We start from the raw sequence: 21,631 nt of genomic DNA, 5'->3' as shown, positions 1-21,631 counted from the left end.
ACGCCAGCTTCAACCGCTGGAGTTCATATCTGCCAACACATCACGAGTTGCAGGGACAGCATTGTGTTTAAAAACAGAGGCCCTGGGCAGACTGTCACAGAGCATTTTTGCAGATTTTTTTCTTTCCCTTTTTCTCTTTCCCCTTCACTCAGTTCTTCTCTTTGGAAGCAGGCTTTCAAGGAATCTTTTGATACTTTCCAGAATGCCTTTTCTTTTCCTCCATTCTTCATTGTTCTGTGTGAAACTTCATTTTCAAAAGAATGACATGGCTCGCAATCGCTGGGAAAGGTTTAAAAGACCCAGCTCTCTGCATCTCTCTCTCTTTCTTTCCCTTCTTTCAAGTGACGATGTCCTACATCGATTGTCATAGGTAAACCTTTTCAGCTTTAATAAGGTGGTTGACTATTTTTTTTTTAATTTCATTTTATTTATTTTTTATACAGCAGGTTCTTATTAGTCATCAGTTTTATACACATCAGTGTATGTATACATGTCAACCCCAATCGCCCAGTTCATCACACTGGTTGACTCTTTATTGGGTAGTTAACGTGAAAGGCTGTCCTTATGTTGAGGTGTATTCCTGTGACACGTAGTCTTTGAACGGCTTTGAATAACTTTGCAAAGGGATTTATGGAGGGGAGTGGCCTGCCACGGTGCCCTGTGGGCAGCGTTGCTTGTCTGGGCAAATCCCTCTGTAGCCTTCAGTGAAACGGCTTTTTAAAAGAGCCGGATTGTAGCAAGCTTAGTGAATGCTCTCAAATGTCCCTTCCTTTCGCTGGCGATGACCCTGGTGCTGTGTGCCAGGCCGCTCTGTCCCTCATGGAACTCTAGTGAAACTGCGGTTCCCTCCTGGGAGCTAGATCCCCCTAGATGAGGATTCCACCTGTGGTCTTGGTTTGAATTGCCTTTAGCTTCCCTTGCAGCACAGCAGACCTCCTGGGGCTTACAGCCACTTAGAGCCGCTGGCCAGCAACTGACTGTCCCGAGTGTGACTGGGGCCGGAGCCACGCGGACAGCGGAGGGATGCCGTGGGTTTCTGTGTGTCTTGCACTTTTTAGGCAATAGTGTACCTGAGAGTTGCTCAGGAGTTCTGAAGCTGCCCGATGCCTTGCTTCAGGTCACGCACACAAGAATGGCTCCTGAAGACGAAGTAAGTCACTTTGGGGTAAACGGAGGTCAAACCAGAGAGAAGGATAAAGCTGCGCCTCTTTGATAACTCAGGGGGGAAGTGAAAAGTGGCTGAATTGTGTCTGAGCCTTTGGGAGCATGATGTATGTTCCTGTGGACGTGGAGAGTGGAGGGAATACTAAGATTGACAATATTTATCTTTTTTTTTTTTTTGGTTTAGGATTTTTAAATGGCGTGTAAATACTATATAATCATTATGGGAAAATAAGGAAAGGTAGGGAAGCAAAAGAAAGAGAAAGAAAACCCCTCGAATCCATAAGAAAGAGACAATTCCCATGAATAGTTACATCGTTATCCTGCTAGACTTTTCCTGATGCAGGTAAATGGATGTATGTGGAGCTTGCTTTGGGCGCTCATGCTTCCTTCATTGGTACTTCTGTCATTGTGTACACAGCTGCGTCAGTGCTCTAAGAGCCATTAGCAATATCATCGTCCGCCGCGGGCACATGGGGAGATGCCAGGTATTTGCCAGCCGTGATCTGGGCAGAAGAGTTAATGACTGTATTTGCTTTACTTCAAAGAAAAATCTTTCAGCTTGACAGAAACATAGTGATAAAGACACCTATATTTCCTCCACCTGCAACACTACTCATGTCAAATATATTAATGAACGTTCATTTTAACAACAGATCTTTACTTGAAAAGCAAATTGCTATAAAGTTGAAATTTCATAAACCTTGAAAAATTATAGAAATTTCAGTCATGGCCTTCCCCTTCTCCACTTGAATGTGGGCTGTGCTTAGTGACTCACCTCCGAAGGATGGAGTGTGGGAAGAGGGGAGAAGCCTGGCAAACATGGCCCCAGCCAGGTGAACCAGGTCAGCATCAACAGGGGCAAATCATGTGGATGGTTTGTACCCTTGATGTGATGGGAATGGCATCTCTGTGGTCTTCCTCTCCAAAAAACATAACCTCAGTCTGTTTAGGGGAAAACGTTAGACACATCCCAACTGACGCACATTCTACAAAATCCCTGCCCTGTACTCCTCAAAACTGCCACGGTCATCAAAAGAGGGGAAGTCTGAGAAACTGTCACAGTCTAGAGGGCCCTAAAGAGACACTATGACAAGGTCGTGTGGTGTCCTGGAGGGGATCCTCAAACAGAAAAAGGACACTAGGTAAAAACTAAACAAATCTGAGTAAACTGTGGACTTCAGTTAATAATAATATACCAATATTGGTGCATTAATTGAACAAATATACCAAAGTATGTAAGCTGGTAACAGCTAGGAAACTGGGTGAGCGGTATAAAAGAACTCTCTGATATCCTTGCAGCTTTTCTATAAATCAAAAACAATTTAAAAATCATTCACTTATTTTTTTTTAAATGTAAGTTTTAAATTTTCATGATATATTTAAAATGAGAATCTTTAAAATAATAAGAAAGAAAAAAATGGATACAGTTCTTAAAACTAGCAAACCTCCAGGGCCCTTCCTGTACACACTTGCCATGAGTATCGTTCTCAAACTTATCTTGAGGGGCAGGGGAATTGTTAAGCTTTAGAATTTACTTTTTTTTTTTTATAAGCTAGCTTTAGTTGTTTTTTTTTAAATTTATTTATTTTGGTTGCATTGGGTCCTTGTTGCTGTGCACGGGCTTTCTCTAGTTGCAGCGAGCAGGGGCTACTCTTCGTTGCGGTGCGCGGGCTTCTCATTGCAGTGGCTTCTCTTGTTGGGGAGCACGGGCTCTAGGCGCGTGGGCTTCAGTAGTTGTGGTATATGGGCTCAGTAGTTGTGGCTCGCGGGCTCTAGAGCGCAGGCTCAGTAGTTGTGGCGCGTGGGCTTAGTTGCTCCACGGCATGTGGGATCTTCCCAGACCGGGGCTCGAACCCATGTCCCCTGCCTTGGCAGGCAGATTCTTAACCATTGTGCCACCGGGGAAGCCCTAGAATTTACTGTTTTTGCTATCTGTATTGAAATGCACAGAGACATTCTCTTTGAATTTCCCCTGAAATCTGCAGGTTAAGGTGAGGTGGCTGTGAGGGGCTGTTTGGGATGTCCTTGGCACTCTGGGGTTGCCAAATCTTCACTGAACTCTGTGAAGGAGGCCTTTGTGCCCAGCTCATTTTTTTCTTGGAATTTTCTATGACAAGTACAACAAAAGAAGTATGTATCTAGTAGAAATCCTTTGTAAAGAGCTGAACTGGTTTTAGGGGGCAGACTCTGTAGTGTGTATGAGAGTCTTAGTTTGCCCTCTTCTCTCCCCACTGCCTGGTGCTTAGGGGCCCTAGTGTTTATAGTTCCGTCATGTGTCCATGAATAGGACAGAGAACTTCTTTGATTTCCCCTTCCCATCGTAGCTTTACAAGACTTCTTAGGTGTGGGCAGATTGGAATTCTTTTTGAAAAGGTTGGAATTTTTCAGAAAAGAGTGTTTAGCTGCTTCTGAGCAGACTGGGTGTCCAACAGAAGCCATACCCGTACCACAGCGTAGGGTGTAAGACTGGCCTTTCCAAGGTCTATTTCTGCCCCTATCACCAAGTCCAAGGTCAGACGGCTGACCACGTGACAAGCCAATAAATCAAGAAACAACTTGTTGGGGCAAGGAATGGCCACTTTTTTTGGAAAGCCAGCAGACTGAGAAGAAGGTGGACTAGTGTCCCAAAGAACCATCTTAACTTGAGTTAGAACTGAGGCGTCTTTTATACCCGAAGGGGGAAGGGTTGTGGCTGGTTGTTGCAGACTTCTTGGTCTCGGAATCCTTTGTTCCTGCAGCTCTCCACATAGGTCAGGTCACCATGTTCCCTGGAAATCTCCAGCAAGACAATTGTTATTCTCTGTTCTGTAACTTTTTATCTCCCTATGAATAGAAAAGTGTTAGACCCTTAAAGGTCAGACCCTTGAGAACGGGCTCTCCTGTATATTTCAGGCTGCAGGCAACATTCTTAACTTGTAGCCAAAGCAATAAAATACAAAGGCTAAAGTCAAAGAAACAGATCTAATATGGAGGCAGATTTGTTCTTCCTTATTACACCAGTAGCAAAATGCAAGCAAGTTTTCCCAGTTAACTGCCACATCAGTCAAACTATACAGAAATATTAGAGTATGAATACAAAGTTGAAAGTAAAACATCCAGTATGGAGTCAGATTTGTTGTTCCCTTATTACACCCCAAGATGCCAGCCCTTAAGCCTTGAAGGCCCTTCCTGTGTCTGGCCCAGCCCTGGCTGCTGGATATGCTGCACCTCCAGGCATTCTCTCCAGGGCCTCTTTTCTGTAAAAATCTTTAAGTTCACTAATTTTTTTAACTACTGTTACCCAGCTCTATGTAAATTTATCCTTTTCTCCAGTGGTAATCTTTGTCCTTAATATTTTAACTGAAACGTCTTATTCGTACATACATCTGCTAAATTAACAAATAAAAGCAAAGAATTCTTCTAGAATATGTATAATAACTCTTGCCCCTTTTGATACCAACCAACTCTTTAGTGGCTGGGGAATCGTCTTTTTGCCAGTGGGCAGCGGTGTCTGTCCATTCTCATTGTAGTTGGAGGCCTGTTACTGGCAGGCAGGGCAGCGTATCTTGATGTAATGAGCATAGACTGTTCTGAAATCAGACTCTTGGGTTTACATCCCAGCTCAGTTTTGGACAACTTCTTGAACTTCTTTGTGCCTCAGTTCATCATCTAAAAATGGGATCATAATAAAAATATAAAAATATCTCCTGTAAAGGCCTTAGAACAGTGCCTGTTACATAGTATATATCCTGGTCCTCCCAGGAGTTCTTCAATAAATGTATGGGACTTCTCTCGAAAAAGAAACTAGTGTCCCCACCGCCGGTGCAGCATTTAAAGGGCAGGACTTTATCTTAATGGTTAAAAAGATGAAGAGAGAAAATAGTAGAGAGAACCATATGGCAGGGTGGGCCCCGGGGGAAAGGTGTCTGGTGAAGTCTGCCACTCCATTCCAAACACATTCACTTAAGTTTCACTAATGCGGCGGTTGTGGGCAGGAGGGTACTTTTACGTATCAAATGAACCCCATTGCTGAGCGATGCATGGCTGCATTTGCTTTGAATTTCATGCCTGGTGGCTTCTTTTTTTTTTTCCCCCTCTGGTTTTATACAGTCACTGCAGAAAATTAATAGCGAATTGGACACTATTAAATTCACATGGGGGAACTGAGTACCACCTAACAATTGTACTGTTCTGGGATGCAAATTCTTCCTTTAGCGGACACAATCAACTCAGTTCTTAACCATAGCGCCTGGCCAGTACCTCCACAAACAGAACTCCTGTGGAGGTCCAGGGGGGCTCTTAGCACGGAGGAATCACCCAGCTGCACAGGGGGGTTCAGCCTGTGGGTTATAGTCATATGGGTTCCATGTGGCTGAGGGGGCAGAGGGTAGTGGGTGCTGGGAAACATGTATGCTGTGCTGGGAGGTCACAGTTCCCATCCCCTGCAGCATTTTAGGACTGTATGCTAGTTCATCCTATTCATCCTTTGTCCTCAGATGTGTTCTTAGTCAGTTACTGAGAAGGAACTGATGCTCTCATATTTCTCTAGGAAGAGTTATTAATACTCTAATATTTCTGTATAGTTTGACTCATACGGCAGTTAACTGGGAAAACTTGCTTGCATTTTGCTACTGGTGTAATAAGGAAGAACAAATCTGCCTCCATATTAGATCTGTTTCTTTGACTTTAGCCTTTGTATTTTATTGCTTTTGCTATAAGTTAAGAATGTTGCCTATAGCCTTAAATATACAGGAGAGCCCGTTCTCAAGGGTCTGACCTTTAAAGGTATAGCACTTTCGCATTCATATAGAGATAAAAAGTTGCAGAACAGAGAATAACATTTGTCTTGTTGGAGGTTTATGGGAACATGGTGACCTGACCTATGTGGACAGCTGCAAGAACAAAGGATTCTGACCCCAAGAAGTTTGCAACAACTAACCACACTTCTCCCTCACCTTACCTTTAAAAGTGCTTTGCTCTGAAGCCCTTCAAGGAGTTCCGGGGCTTTGGGGGCACAAGCCACTCGTCTTCTCGCATGATCCTGCAATAAACCTTTCTCTGCTCCGAACTCCGACGTTTGGGTCTGTTTGGCCTCACTGTGCATTGAGCACACGAACTTGGCATTTGGTAACACTGGTCCAGTGTAGCTGGAAGTCAAGGTCTCTGGAAGGTAAGGTCTCAGAGCACCTAGAACTTACTAAAACCCACCTACCTTGCATTTGTTCAGATCCAAAATTTATTTCGCTCTTTGTCTCACTTAGGAAATAAAAGGAAAGCTGGACAACTACTCGGCTCAATAATGATCTGGGCCTCTCAGCTTTTACGCAGTGAACCCTTTCTTTGCTCTCGTAGTGTTTTCTTTCTCCTTCCCATTCTTGTAGCAAAATGACGCTAAAAATTATGCATTATCAAAGGAAGTCTTTGATAGCTACCTTACTTCTCCAGACTTGCAGTTTTTTTAAAAATAAATTTATTCATTCATTTATTTATTTTTGTTTTTGGCTGTGTTGGGTCTTCGTTGCTGTGCGCGGGCTTTCTCTAGTTGCGGTGAGCAGGGGCCACTCCTCGTGCGCGGGCTTCTCATTGTGGTGGCTTCTCTTGTTGTGGAGCATGGGCTCTAGGTGCACGGACTTCAGTGGTTGTGGCACGTGGGCTCAGTAGTTGTGGCTTGTGGGCTCTAGAGCGCAGGCTCAGTAGTTGTGGTGCATGGGCTTAGTTGATCCGCAGCATGTCGGATCTTCCCGGACCAGGGCTCAAACCCATGTCCCCTGCATTGGCAGGCAGATTCTTAACCACGGCGCCAACAGGGAAGTCCCCAGACTTGCGCTTTTTATTCAAGGTTTTCTTAAAATTGAATCTTCCAAGATACCGTCCTTATGTTCAGGACAGATTTGTTGTCTCATCTTTAAGTTGTGTTCATTTTACTGTGCATGAGTTGATTCTTATAATTTAAGTCTTCACGGTAACCTCATCACCCTTGAGTTGCTTTACATGAGAGAGCTCAAAAGCCAGACTGCCAAGGTTTGCATCCTGACTCTGTCACAGGGGCTTGTGACCTTGAGCACATCATTCACTTCTCAGCGTCAGTATTACCATCTGTAAAATGGGGATACCTGCTCATAGGTAGGGAGATGAATGAGTTAATTTACATAAGGTATGTTTAATATTGTTATTTTCACTGTAATACCTCAGATTTTTCAAGCTTGGCTAATGCTTTGGTTAAATTTTGGTCAAAGGAGAATTCACATAGCAAAAATGCATCATTTTCCCCATCAAATTAGGTAATTTAATCCATGAAACATTAGCAGGGAGTTTGAGATTCCTTGAGGTTCTCTGATGACTCTTAATGTTAGTATCTGCAAAAGCATGTCCTGTTGTTTTTTTCATTCGTCCATTTATGTATTCACCATTCCCTGTTCACATCTTTATAACTCCTGGAATGGGGGAGGTGATTTAACAGTTGTTTGGAGGAGAAAGTGACAGAAGATACATCATAGGTAGGAGCTTAGACAGCAGCCACCTGCAGCCTTGGATTTAACCCAGCTAGGCAGTGAGCTGACAATTAAATGATCAACTGACTATTGAAAGAACAAAGAAGCATTAAAGGAAAGCTTCTGCTGTGAGTACTAACCAATGCAGGGCGATGGGGCATAGTCCACAGCTGCTAGTGGCTCTTGTGGACTTGTTGATGGTGCCGTGGCCCATATGGTGCTGACACCTCTGAGAAATCACGTGAGGCAGAGCCACGGGGCTTCTCTTTTACATACTGGCCTCGGGAGGCGTCTAGAGTTGAGATCCTCACCTGTTCATTCCCAGAGTGACGGACCCAATACCTCTCCCTTCCAAGATACGACAGTACCTGGAAACAGCCTTTGGGCTAAGGTTCAACGTACCCCTTTTCTTTTCTAAAACTCCTCTGAGTTAGAATTTTTTCTTTTCTTTACTGAGCAGCCAAAGTGTACCACAGAGATAAACTGAATCTCATTTCCTACGCTGAAATCTTGTTAACCAATTTTTTTTTTTTAATCTGGCCCTGTTGTATTTGCACAATATGTAGATTTTCATTCAGCTTTTCCAGTCTTTTCAGAGCTTCCGTTCTGCCAAGGAAGGATTTTATTTGATTCCCCCTTGAAGCAACTTTATGGAAATCAAGGGCTTGGGATAATGATGGGCTCAAGTGGGTGAGGGGCTCACTGTCCTGTGCCCACAGAGGGGAAGGCTCTTGTGATGCAGATGAAGAGGCTGAGCTGTCCTGAAGGGGACCAGGTGTCATTTGAGAGGGTCCCCTAGGCTCCCTCCTGGAGGCCATAGGGAGCACCTTCCCTGCTCTAACCTCCACCGTGTGCGGAACGCCCCATATGAAAGCTAGACAGAACGTTACAGTGCGCAGCCTAAGATTGTGGTTTCTTTAGAAACACGTGCAGGTAACCTGCTGGATTTCTTGGTGAGACTGAAAGCACAGAGAGATCCCTTAGAAAATAGCTACGGGGCCTGAGAACTGGCAAGTCCAAAGGTGTGATGGTTTGTACGTAGTAGAAATGTCTTCTCTACTTGCGTTCAAAAGGTGTGTGTCTGTGTGAGAGACAGGAAAATCAAAAACAAGTGTGGGTCATGGCTTGGAGAGGTAGACACTAAGGAAAAAATTGTTTTTCTCACCAATTTGCCTGCCATCTTTGGTGGATAGGGTAATATACATATTTTGGGTTCCCCTCATTTAAAAAGAAATTCGTTACTGGTAGAAATTATTCAGTAAAATATTATATATGCCACGGCTTTCTTTAAAAGGCTACCCTGGATGCGACGTAACCTCTGATTACAGACCAACTTTTGAGATGAAAAGTATGAATCTCCTTTAGTATGACTCTTGAACTATCAGACTGTTGGGCTTAAAAGGAAAATGCCCCGTAATGCTGTTTATTTGATGTTCACTCCCTTTTTGTCTTTCATTGAGTTTTTGTTGTTGTTGTTTTCATTAATATGCCTGCCTTCAACTATAACATCTCTCTCAGGTTAATGATGATAAATGTATTATATATATTTTAGGGGTGGATGAGGTGGGGATGCTGAGCTCAAGAACGGTTATGTAACTAACCCAAGGTTAAGCAGGTGGTAAGTAGGAAAGCTCAGATTCAGAAACCCATTATCAGGCTATTCGAATTATAGATATTTAGGAGTAAGTGAGTTTAGGACTGCTAGTTATATGTGACAATTTCAACACACATGTTATCTCTCCCCGTTTCAAACACCACAAGAAAATGATAATGAAGGAATACAAAAAGGGCATAAAACCACAAAGGAGCAGAAAACTAGGAAGAAGCCAAAGAAATGCCAAAGCTGATAGAGGAACGGGATGGTTCTGCAGATTAGAGGGCGCCACCCCCAGCCAGCGTTGGAGGGCGGTGTGCGGCAGGGACAGGCCATCAGAAGCTAGCCAGCCCACAACCACAGAGCAGGTACCTTTGAAGAAGGGCTGGTGGGGTGAGCTGTGGTGGAGCAGCCATCTTCAGAGATCTGGGATGCTTCTGAGATACTGCTTTTTTTTTTTTTTTTTTTCGGTACGCGGGCCTCTCACTGTTGTGGCCTGTCTCGTTGCGGAGCACGGGCTCCGGACGCGCAGGCTCAGCGGCCATGGCTCACAGGCCCAGCTGCTCCACGGCATGTGGGATCTTCCCGGACCGGGGCATGAACCCACGTCCCCTGCATTGGCAGGCGGACTTTCAACCACTGCGCCACCAGGAAAGCCCCCGAGATACTGCTTTTGACTAAACGCCCACAGTGGCCGCCACCACCCCACCCAGGCTCTGCCCCGGGACTGGGTCTCCTCTGTGTCCTGTAGCTGAGTCTTCTCCCCAGTCGTGGCCACCCCACACCCACCAAAACATCTTAGAATTAATAAATGAAATCAGCAAAGTTTCAGGATACAAGATTAATATACAGAAATCAGTTGCTTTTTCATAGACTGATAATGAACTACCATAAAGGGAGACTAAAAAATAACAATCCCGTTTAAAATTGCATCTAAAAGAATAAAACATTTAGGAATAAACAGGAGGTGAAAGACCTATACTCTGAAAATTATAAAATACTGAAGAAGGAAATTGAAGATGATACAAAGAAATGGAAAGATATCCAGTGCTCTTGGATTGGAAGAATATTGTTAAAATGGTCATACTACCCAAAGCAATCTACAGATCAAATGCAGTCCTTATCAGAATACCCATGATGTTTTTCATAGAACTAGAACAAATAATCTTAAAATTCCTGTGGATCCACAGAACACCAAAATTATCAAAACAATCTTGAGAATAAAGAACAAACTTGGAGGTATCACCCTCTCAGACTTCAGACTGTGCTACAAAGCTACACTAATCAAAACAGCATGGTACTGACATGAAAACAGACATATAGATCAATGGAACAGAATAAAGAGCTGAGAAGTAAACCCGCACATTTATGGTCAATTAATTTATGACAAAAGAGACAATACACAGTGGAGAAAAGACAGTCTCTTCAATAAGTGGTGCTTGGAAAACTGGACAGCTACATGTAAAAGAGTGAGATTAGAACATTTCCTCACACTATGTGCAAAAATAATGTCAAAATGGATTAAAGACCTAAATCCTGTAGACCATAAAATTCATTGAAGAGAACATAGGCAGAACACTCTTTGATGTGAGTCATAGAAATATTTTTTTTGGATCTGAGGCAAAAGAAATAAAAGCAAATATAATCAAGTGGAACCTAATTAAACTAAAAGCTTTTGCACAGCAAAGGAAACCAGTGACAAAACAAAAAGACATTCTACCGAATGGGATAAAATATCTGCAAATGATATGACTGATGAGGGGTTAATAATGAAAACATATAAACAGCTTATCCAACTCAATATCACAAACCAAACAACCCAATTAAAAAATGGGCAGAAGACCTGAATAGACATTTTTCCAAAGAAGATATACAGATGGCTAACCAGCACATGAAAAAAATGCTCAACATCACTAATTATTAGAGAAATAGAAATCAAAACAATGATAGATCACCTCACACCAGTCAGGATGGCCATCACCTAAAAGTCCACAAATAACACACGTTGGCGAGGATGTGGGCAAAAAGGAACCCTCCTATGCTGTTGGTGGGAATGTAAACTGGTGCAGCTATTATGGAGAACAGTATGGAGGTTCCTAAAAAAACAAAAAATAGAACCACCATATATCATCCAGCAATTCCACTCCTGGCTGTATATCCAGAAAAAACAAAAACACTAATTAGAAAAGATACCCACACCCCAATGTGCATAACAGCGCTGTTTACAGTAGCCAAGACATGGAAGCAACCCGAGTGTCCATCAACAGATGAATGGATAAAGAATTGGTACATATATATAATGGAATATTACTCAGCCATAAAAATGAATGAAATTCTGCCATTTGCAGCAATGTGTTTGTACCTAGAGAATGTTATGCTTAATGAAATAGGTCAGACAGAGAAAGACAAATACTGTATGATATATGTGGAATCTAAAAAATAAAAGAAAAAAAGCAGACTCACTGCCATAGAAAACAAACTACTGGTAACCAGTGGGGAGAGGAAAGCAGGGAGGGTCAGAATAGGGGATTAAGAGATACAAATTATTTTGTATGAAATAGATAAGCAACAAGGATGTATTGTACAGCAATTATATTGTACAGAAATTATAGCCATTATCTTGTAATAACTTTTAATGGAGTGAAATCTGTAAAAATACTGCATCACTATGCTGTATACCTGAAACTAATATACTGTAAATCAACTATACTTTAAAAAAAATGTTTGAAGGACTTAGCCTCGTCTGGAGAGGCGGTGAATATTCCCGCTGGGCGTGATGTTTGCATTGAGTCTGGAACGATGAATAGGAACGTCAAGCGAAGAAAAGTGGGAGAGGTGACAGGCAGAGGGGGCAAAGGCGTGTGAGTGAGGAGACTTATGAGAGAAGAGCCTAGACAGAGATTGGATGATAGCACTGAGGACTTCAAAGGAGAAGATGGTTTGATGGACGGAAGGGGAGACAGAAGGATAGGCTTTCAAACATGTAAGCATGAAGACAGAGGCAGAATCAGAGAGGACAGCCTGGCTGAGAAGACGCCGGGGAGGAGCGACACAAGAAACCCAGAAGCAAAGAGCTGGGAGATGCCTCATTCTGAATGGGGTCGTTCCAGCGGTCTAGGAAGTAGAGGGTCCCAGCCCAACGTGGGTGGCCAGTGGTGCACACGTGGCAGACTGCTAAGGCAGAGACTGGAAGGTGGGTGCTGGCTTTGCCGGCAGACGCCGTGGAGTCCTGAGCAGAGCGGTAGTGTGGAAGAAAGTGAGCGGTGGTTGAGGACCACTGATAGTTGAGAAAATGGGAAGAGAGAGGGTGATTACTTGAGGAATAGTAATTCTCCTCCCTGGAGGCAGTGGGGTGAAACTGCTGGGGTGAGTGAAATGGTCATGACTTGTATCCGTGCCAGAGACCCGTCCACTTCCGAGGACTACCAACTCTTCCTCTCACTGACCTTCTGTTTCCTCCCCAGTTTTAAAAAAATATACTTCACATACAGTGAAATTCACCCCTTTTAAAAGGTGTACAGTTCTCAGAGTTTTGACAAATGAGTGTGTTACGTAACCACCACCACAATCAAGATGTGGGATAGCTCCATCACCCCAGAAAACTCCCCCGTGCACCCCTGTAGACAGCCCCTGCCCCTGCCGTCACTGCTCTGTCACCTGTCCCTAGAGCACCTACTAAGTGTGAGAGCAGCACACACACACTTTGGGATTTTTAGTTGTCACGTATTAGAACTAATAATTGGGTGCACTTAATCTGGGCTCTCAGTTTTATCCTGAAAAGGGGTTTTGTTTGTTTGTTCACTATTTCTCCCTAAAATAATTTGAACCTCTTTTGATTTATGTCACGGGTTTCATCAGATGCCTAACAAGGAACCGATTTGAGCATTTTTTGCCAGTCACTTTTTTTTTCTTTTTAACATCTTTATTGGAGTATAATTGCTTTATAATGTTGTGTTAGTTTCTGCTGTATAACAAGGTGAATCAGCTGTACATACACATAATCCCCCTATCCCTTCCCTCTTGTGTCTCCCTCCCTCCCACCTTCCCTATCCCACCCCTCTAGGTGGTCACAAAACACCAGCTGATCTCCCTGTGCTATGCGGCTGCTTCCCACTAGCTATCTATTTTATGTTTGGTAGTGTATATATGTCCATGACACTCTCTCACATCGTCCGGTAACTTCTTGAAGTGGGTTCTTAAATGTACCAAGCTGATGATAAATAACCCCTCGGGGTAAATAACTCTTTTTTTTCAATGTATGCTTAATTTCACTGGAGTCCTACAGGTTTGTAATAGTTAACCAGACTGTTACCAGAGTTATCCATGAAAAACAAAGGCTCGTTTCCTATCGTGAGTCTAGAACTAAGTCAGTACTTCACCTTTTAGTCCCTAAAAGAGTCGACTTGCTCTTCTAGCCCTGCCTGGCCTAAAAGGGAAATTATGTCAGTATTTATCTCGTTTGGTTGCAAGAAGTAAAACGCAAATTATCTGCCTTTTAAGATGTAGCCAGTATTCATTAGCGGCTTTCGGTAATATTTCCCTTGAGTGATACAAGTGCCGTTGTTCTTTGTTGAACTTCACCTGTTTTCCACATTCTGAATAACATTCTCTATTCCTTCAGAAATTACTGTGGCAGAAAATGGTAGCATAACCCAAAGCCTTTGGAACACCTATGGCTTTTCTTTCAAGCTTACAAACGTTTGATATAGTATGTTTCTCTTTAACTGAAAACTGTTAAGTCAGAAAGATTGGCCAGAACCACTAAGGTGACATTGAAAAGGGGTAGAAGCAGTTTTGCCTGTGGGGTGAAACAAATCAATGTTTTAAGTGTACATCTTGGAGAACGGCCCAGGCAGCAGCTCAATAGGAAATAAGTGAATACCACCAGGGGCTTTGCAGGGACCACTTGCTCTGCACGGATTACTGGTGTGAAGGGTTCGAATAAACGTTTGGCTGACTGCACCCTCTGTTCTGTATGGGTCGGACCACACCTGAGTGTTCAGTTTGGGTCCTTACAGAAGACAACACTTACAAAGTCTGGTTGCAGTGAAGCGTGTTTACTTCTTTTAGCAGCGCTCACTCACGTGTCCAGAAGGGATTCTCGCAAAGCAGTGAGCTTGCTGTCACTGGCAGCGCTCAGACTAGAACGCGTGCTTCGTGAGCGGGGAGCTTTTCTGCATTATGACCCCGCTCCTGAGACAGTGCCTGGCGCACACTTGTTGAGTGTATAAATAAAAGCCTAATGACCGTCTCTTAGGAAGAATGTCCTCGGGGTCCCTGTGCTAGGTGGACAGGAGGGCCCCAGAGTGCATTCCTCTGGTGAGATTGTGTGCGTTTAGATCTCTATGGGACCCTGACTTTATGTGAAAGAAATGATGAGCTGATAACATCGTAACTAAGTTGTGGTATTTTAGGAGATATAATTTGGACTCAGTAGCTCAATGACCTTTCATCCATTTTTTGTCCGCTGATGCACTTTGCTTTAGACTCTCAGGTGCTTTCGTGACATCATCGTGACAGGGTGGTCTTTGCCACTGCCCTGTTCTCCGAGATGAATCCGGCTCTTCTGAGTGGCTGATAAGCTCACCTCCACTGCCTTTAATCAGTCAGAGGAGGTGACCCTCCCAGCTGGAGGAAAACTGTTCAGGCTCAGTTCTTCAAGTTGCCAGGTTCCTTTTTCAACAGTTTCTAAGATGGCAAAACTCTTTCCAGTGATGCCAAACTCAACTTTGGGGCTCCTGCGCGGCTTATGAACTAGTGAGAAGCAGAATGGGAGGATGTAGTAGTAGAAAATGACAGGTTAAAAGTGCATCTGGGGCTTCCCCGGTGGCGCAGTGGTTGGGAGTCCGCCTGCCGATGCAGGGGACGTGGGTTCGCGCCCCGGTCTGGGAAGATCCCACATGCCGCGGAGCGGCTGGGCCCATGAGCCACGGCCACTGGGCCTGTGCGTCCGGAGCCTGTGCTCCGCAACGGGAGAGGCCACAGCAGTGAGAGGCCCGTGTACCGCAAAAAAAAAAAGAAAAAAAAGTGCATCTGATTTGGAGGCAAATAAATGGATCACATCTGGGGGAATCCTGCACCAGAGCCACTGGTACCTCTTTAAGGATTAGATACACACGCTGAAAGATACCCACCCTGTTCTTTGTTCCCTTCTCCTCATGCCACTGCTCTCTTCCATTGCAGAGCACCAGAACTACTTTGGAATTGATGAGAACCTCGGCCCTGTGGCAGTCAGCATCCGGAGGGAGAAGGTGGAAGACCCCAAGGAGAAAGAAGGGTCCCAGTTCAACTACCGGGTGGCTTTCAGGACGAGCGAGGTACTGGGCGCTCATGGGGTGTGTCCTGGGCTGGGCCTCAGGGTCACCGCTTGGTTAAGGTGTTGCTTTCATTGTCAGTGCTGTGATCCCAGCAGTTCCGGTGACCAAAAGGGCTTAGACTGTTTTGTTCAAAGTAGAAAATGTGAAGACCTGTGGTGGATGTGGCAGTGATTTGACTGCCACCTTACATGACAGAAAGGATAAAATGATCAAAATGCAAGGTTTTCGGGCCTGGAGCAGAGGACAAACTTGAACTCTATGATTCATGTCAGAATTGAAGGACGACTTCAGCGTCGATTGCAGAAAACCAGGAGGCCGCCCGTGGGGTGGGTGTTGGCTTAGCGTGTCTGTAGGTGCAGCAGCTCCGTGGCCCTGCACTTCGTCCCGCCAGCGCCCAGGCTACTTCCCCGCTGGTCTTGCTTTGGGTGAAAAGTGTGACTGTTATACACCATATGGCCGATGCGTGGAGCCCTGTAGGCGGGGATGTTGATTTATATGAAGAACTAGATCTGGCCTGCACTTCAGGTTTTATCCTCTTGACCATTGTAATTAGATGGGAATGTGTCGTCCACACAGTCCAGAATGTGATTCCTTCTGGATCAGAGTACAGAGAGCCCCTCGCCGGCCCTGCCCAAGCCTGGCACTTTGGTGCCCACTGCCTGTGCATCGGTGCTCCCGTGAACTGGGCTCTGTGCCGTAAAGAGGAAAGGAAGCCCTCTCTGGAGGTGACATATTGTAAGTTACGGACCTGCAGCGTCCCGTTCAGTAGCCACTAACCACATGTGATTATTTAAATTTAAGGTAATTGAATAAAATAAAAAATGTGGTTCCGCGGTCACACCTGTCACCCGTGGTTCCGTCACACCTGTCACGGGTCAGGCGCTCCGCAGCCACTCGGGGCTGGTGGCTCCCGTATCAGCCAGTGCAGATGGAGGGCGGTCTCATCACCGCAGAAAGCCCTGTTGCACAGCGGTGCCCCGGAGCTCTGTGCAAATGCTAGGCGCCGTTGTTACCACGTCACTACGGCTGCTTTGTCGGAGGGGTGGGATTAGAGCCAGACCTCTCGGCTGGCCATGCTGGGCCTCCTCTCTCCGCGTATTTGACCTGGGCTTAGATGACACGTGTCAGAATAGTGGCTCCAGGCTTTCACGACGTGTTTGAGGACATATCACAGATCAGGAGGCAGAGTCCGGTGGTGGTCTTCCCAGCCCTGGGTCACCTGCCCACGGGGGTCACGGGATCGCCCCACTCAGCCTTGGGAATTGCCAGCCATGGAAGGTTAAATAGGAAAAGTGGAAGAAAAGAAGATGATGTAGAGAAAAATGGGAAAAAGAAAACGGAAGGATGGAGGAGGTCGTTGTGGCTAGCCCGGCCCTAGGACCCCCGGCTCGTCCTTGGCATCCCTCTGGTGTCGGTTCCGATCGTGGTGGGAGTGACTTAACGTCCCCGGGCGGGGCTTTGTCTCACTTCTCCTCGTGTTTCACGCACGTCTGGTTGTATCAGCCACGCCTGGCTCCTTCCTGACCCACGAGTCCTTCGGTTGTTTAAAGACTGACTGTTGAGTGTTGAATTTGCTTTTTCAGATCGAGAACTTTTAGCCTCTTTTGCCCCACTCCAAAAAGAGCCTTAGCTTTCTTCCTCCTTTTTTTTTTTACATCTTTATTGGAGTATAATTGCTTTACAATGGTGTGTTAGTTTCTGCTTTATAACAGTGAATCAGTTATACATATACATATGTTCCCATATCTCTTCCCTCTTGCGTCTCCCTCCCTCCCACGCTCCCTATCCCACCCCTCTAGGCGGTCACAAAGCACCAAGCTGATCTCCCTGTGCTATGCGGCTGCTTCCCACTAGCTATCTACCTTACGTTTGGTAGTGTATATATGTCCATGCCTCTCTCTCGCTTTGTCCCAGCTTACCCTTCCCCCTCCCCATATCCTCAAGTCCATTCTCTCTTCCTCTTTTTTTAAGGCAACTAAAAAGTTACGCTTTAAAGAGGTAACCAGGAATAAGTGTTAACTGGAATGCTGTATTTGCCCCTGCAGCTGACAACCCTGAGAGGAGCGATCTTGGAAGATGCCATACCCTCTACCGCCAGGCATGGGACTGCGCGGGGACTCCCTCTCAAAGAAGTCCTGGAGTGCGTCATTCCAGAGCTGAGCATCCAGTGCCTGAGGCAGGCCTCGAGCTCGCCCAAGGTCTCAGAGCAGCTGCTCAAGCTTGATGAGCAAGGGGTGTGTATCACGTGGGAGACTGTAAGTGTGTGGGACTTTGTGTCCATGTTTCTGAACGTTTTGGAGTTTTCTCATCCATCTGCCTTTGGAGATCATTTATTTTTAATGCCTTAAAGCATTTTCCTCCAGTTTTTCTCGAATATGCCTCTATACTAGTTAAGTAACACGATGCCTTTAATAATAAGTGCAATGCATCTCCTGCTGAGTTGTGACTTGCATTGTTTTTACCAGGGTTTTGGTATGTCCCAGCCAGCAGGAGCAGATCTGATTCATGATGATTAGAGACTGCTGGTGTATTTTCCCAGGGTGTAAAGAACTCATGTTGGGCCTTTCCCTGAACTAACATTTATTCTTGGCTGCTATGTGCAAAGTGTCATGCTAACAGATGGCAGTGAACAGTATGTATCAGGAGGCTTGAAGCTAAGACTTGGTCCCTACCCTTGGGGCCATTAAGACGAAGAACACCATGGCCGTTAGTGTGGTCATGGGTCATGGAGACATAGAAATGCAGTGTGTGCTCTGGGAAGAGAGAAAGTAACATCTGAAGGAGGTGGTGTCGTAACTGGGCCTTTAGACTTGAGTAGAATTCCAACAGGGAGATACGAGCAGTTGGCTCTTTTAGAAACTATGGCCAGTTTCTTTACAAGAGAAGGGCACACGCAGGGAGGTTAGGAGTTAAAACAACAACAGTTACAAAATATGTTGAGGCTGGAGTGAATGCTGGGCTAAGGAGTTAGCACTGGATCCAGGAGGTGGTAGGGAACATTGAAGGTTTGCCGGTAGGATGTGACATGCTCGTAGCCGTAATTTAGGACGATTATTCTGGTAGAAGGGTACTGGACAGGCTGGTGAAGGTAGAGCCTGATGATGGCCTGGAGCTCAATTATGTGATCATTAATAGCATCCGGGAGAGAATTAATGATGGACAGGATTTAGGTGGTGGCCCAGAAGATGGAAAGAAGCCTTTTAACTTCAGATGCAAGATAATTTGGAGGCGAAACTGAGTGGTCGGTGCCCAAGGGTATGCAATTTATTTTAAATGTGTGGATTTGTTTTTAAATACATGCTTTGCAGAAAGAAAAAGACAATTGTGATGTCTTTCCAGAATGTTCCAAGGACAATTCTTTCTCATGTTTTGGAGGGAGTATGCGGGATTTCTTGGTGGACCCAGTAACACACTCCCTGTGGTATATTGGTGGAGTATTTGATACTCAGGTGGCTGGAATTCTAAGAGATGAAGTTGTAATTGCGCTAGCAAATTAACACTGCATTCTCAGCCAGAGGAAGCAGGCACTGTGACATTCAGAGTGGATAATCCTGCAGTCTGTCTTTCTCAAGAATGAAGGCTGATCTATTAAAAACAACAACTAAACCAAACCAAAACTTGAACTTGAACAATTGGCTTCTAAAATCCCACAGAAGAGTTCATCATGGTCATCGCTGGTAAAGTGCTTTGAGAATGGTCATGTCATGAGGCAGTTGAGGAAATCCTGTTGTCATGGAGGGACAGAGCGGGTGTGTCGCTGCTGGTCCAGGGACTCAGAGTTCAGGAGGGCTTGGTGGGAAGGACAGCATTTGTCACCGAACCAAACCTGAGTCCACTCACCTGCAGGTAGGTGCAGTAAAGTCAATCTCCTGGCACCGGGTTTGGGTGACGGAAAGTGCAGCATTTATTGTAAAGTCACCAGTCCAGGGAGAATGGGTGGCTTGTGCTCGAAAACCCCAAACTCCCCGAAGGGTTTCAGCAGAGCAATTTTTTTTTCTTTTTTAACATCTTTATTGGAGTATAATTGCTTTACAATGGCGTGTTAGTTTCTGCTGTATAACAAAGTGAATCAGCTATACGTATACATATATCCCCAAAGCCCCTCCCTCTTGCGTCTCCCTCCCACCCTCCCTCTCCCACCCCTCTAGGTGGTCGCAGAGTACTGAGCTGATCTCCTGTGCTATGCGGCTGCTTCCCACTAGCTCTCTATTTTATATTTGGTAGTGTATATATAAGTCCATGCCACTCTCTCACTTCGTCCCAGCTTACCCTTCCCCCTCACTGTGTCCTCAGGTCCATTCTCTACATCTGTGTCTTTATTCCTGTCCTGCCCCTAGGTTCTTCAGAAGCATTTTTTTCTAGATTCCATATATATATATGTTAGCATACGGTATTTGTTTTTCTCTTTCTGACTTACTTCACTCTGTATGAAAGACGCTAGGTCCGTCCACCTCACTACAAATAACTCAGTTTTGTTTCTTTTTATGGCTGAGTAATATTCCATTGTATATATGGGCCACATCTTATTTATCCATTCGTCTGTCAGTGGACACTTAGGTTGCTTCCATGTCCTGGCTATTGTAAACAGAGCTGCAGTAAACATTGTGGTACATGACTCTTTTTGAATTATGGTTTTCTCAGGGTATATGCCCAGGAGTGGGATTGCTGGGTCTATGGTAGTTCTATTTTTAGCTTTTTAAGGAACCTCCATACTGTTCTCCAGTGGCTGTATCAGTTTACATTCCCACCAACAGTGCAAGAGGGTTCCCTTTTCTCCACACCCTCTCCAGCATTTATTGTTTGTAGATTTTTTGATGAGGGCCATTCTGACCGGTGTGAGGTGATACCTCATTGTAGTTTTTATCAGCAGAGCAATTTTAAAGGCCAGGTGAGGGAGGGGAACCTCAGGGTCTGTGATCAGCTCGTGCACAGTTCTCTGACTGGTTGATGGTGGTCAGTCCTTAGGCACCAGAAGGTCTGGGAGCTACGTGCTCATGATCATCAAGTAATTTCTTCCATTTGGGGGTGGTTTTAGCATCTGAAAAACAACTCAGGAAATAGGCGTCAGATACTGTTATCTGGTCTATTATCTGGGTACTTCAGAGAGGAGCTACAGCAGAGGGTATGGGGGAGGCGTCTGTCCTGGGAAGGCCCCATAGGGTCCTGCTCTGTTACACATTCACTTCCGTGTCATGGAAGAGTCTGGAAGAGAGGTGCCGACCCCCGTGGTCTTCATCCCTTTATGTTTCTGGTGTGTGTTGCTTCTCCCTTGATTACACGTCCCTCACCTGCTGGGTAGCAGGTGCCTGGCGGATGAGGTGCTTGGTCCCTCAGCCTGCTGTGGAGGAGTCCGCAGGTGGCCCTGTGTTCCCCAGCCTGGATCCCGACGCCCAAGCCCTGAGAGACGTTACAGCAGCCGCAGGTGACTGTCTCCTCACAGAATGAATCAGGCACTTCTTGGGATGTCCGTCCGGCAGAATAGGTCCAGGAGCTACGCCGGTGGGAGGCAGTGAAGGTCATAAAAATGGCTCTGCCAGGGAATTTCTCTTAAACTAAGCCTTCAGGTACTTTGAATGGACACCTGTTTACAATCTGACGTCAATGAATTAATTTTGAGAACTGGGTGCGTGTTTTAAGCACACCAGTGCATTTAGAGCTCTAGCTGTATTCATGTGTTTTTTCTTTTGAGATTATATTTATTTGACTCTGGTATACTTTCATAATGGTGTACAATATGACATTTTAACGCCCCCCAACTCCTAGTGGTATCTCATTTCCATATTACGTCAGCAAGAGCTACTTACTATTTATGCTCATCTCTGAAAGATAGTAGACAGCTTTTCTAACATCCTGGTTTCCAAAGGATCCTTAAAAGTTGCCCTAACCTGTCTGGGTGTTCTGAGTCACTTCTGGGTAGTGCTGTCTTTATCTACTTTCCTGATAGAAAATCTTCCCAGGGAGGGGATGGGCCAGTTTTATGTTGCTGGTCTTAAGGGGTTTTAATCTTGAAAAAATACTTTAAAGGACATATTGTCGTTTTCTGCTTTCTTGGAGTTTGGGATCCATTCCTGGTTTGACAGTCACTG

General features: G+C 45.0%; 1 protein-coding gene across 13 annotated transcripts in view; it reads left to right on the top strand.

The window, feature by feature from the left end:
• SIPA1L2 (signal induced proliferation associated 1 like 2) overlaps positions 1-21,631 on the top strand; it is a 238,102-nt gene that overhangs the window by 132,318 nt on the left and 84,153 nt on the right. For 11 of the 13 annotated variants that reach the window (XM_049696795.1, XM_049696794.1, XM_049696793.1 and 8 more), the window contains 2 exons: positions 15,412-15,545; positions 17,591-17,800. In XM_049696795.1, coding sequence (XP_049552752.1) covers positions 15,412-15,545; positions 17,591-17,800 — 344 coding nt within the window. The remainder of the gene's footprint in view (positions 1-15,411; positions 15,546-17,590; positions 17,801-21,631) is intronic. The other 2 variants (XM_049696798.1, XM_049696796.1) reach the window with 1 other exon arrangement.

This window comes from Orcinus orca, chromosome 14 (assembly GCF_937001465.1).
Source record: "Orcinus orca chromosome 14, mOrcOrc1.1, whole genome shotgun sequence".
Lineage (NCBI taxonomy): Eukaryota > Metazoa > Chordata > Mammalia > Artiodactyla > Delphinidae > Orcinus > Orcinus orca.
This window is presented reverse-complemented; position numbering and strand designations above follow the sequence as displayed.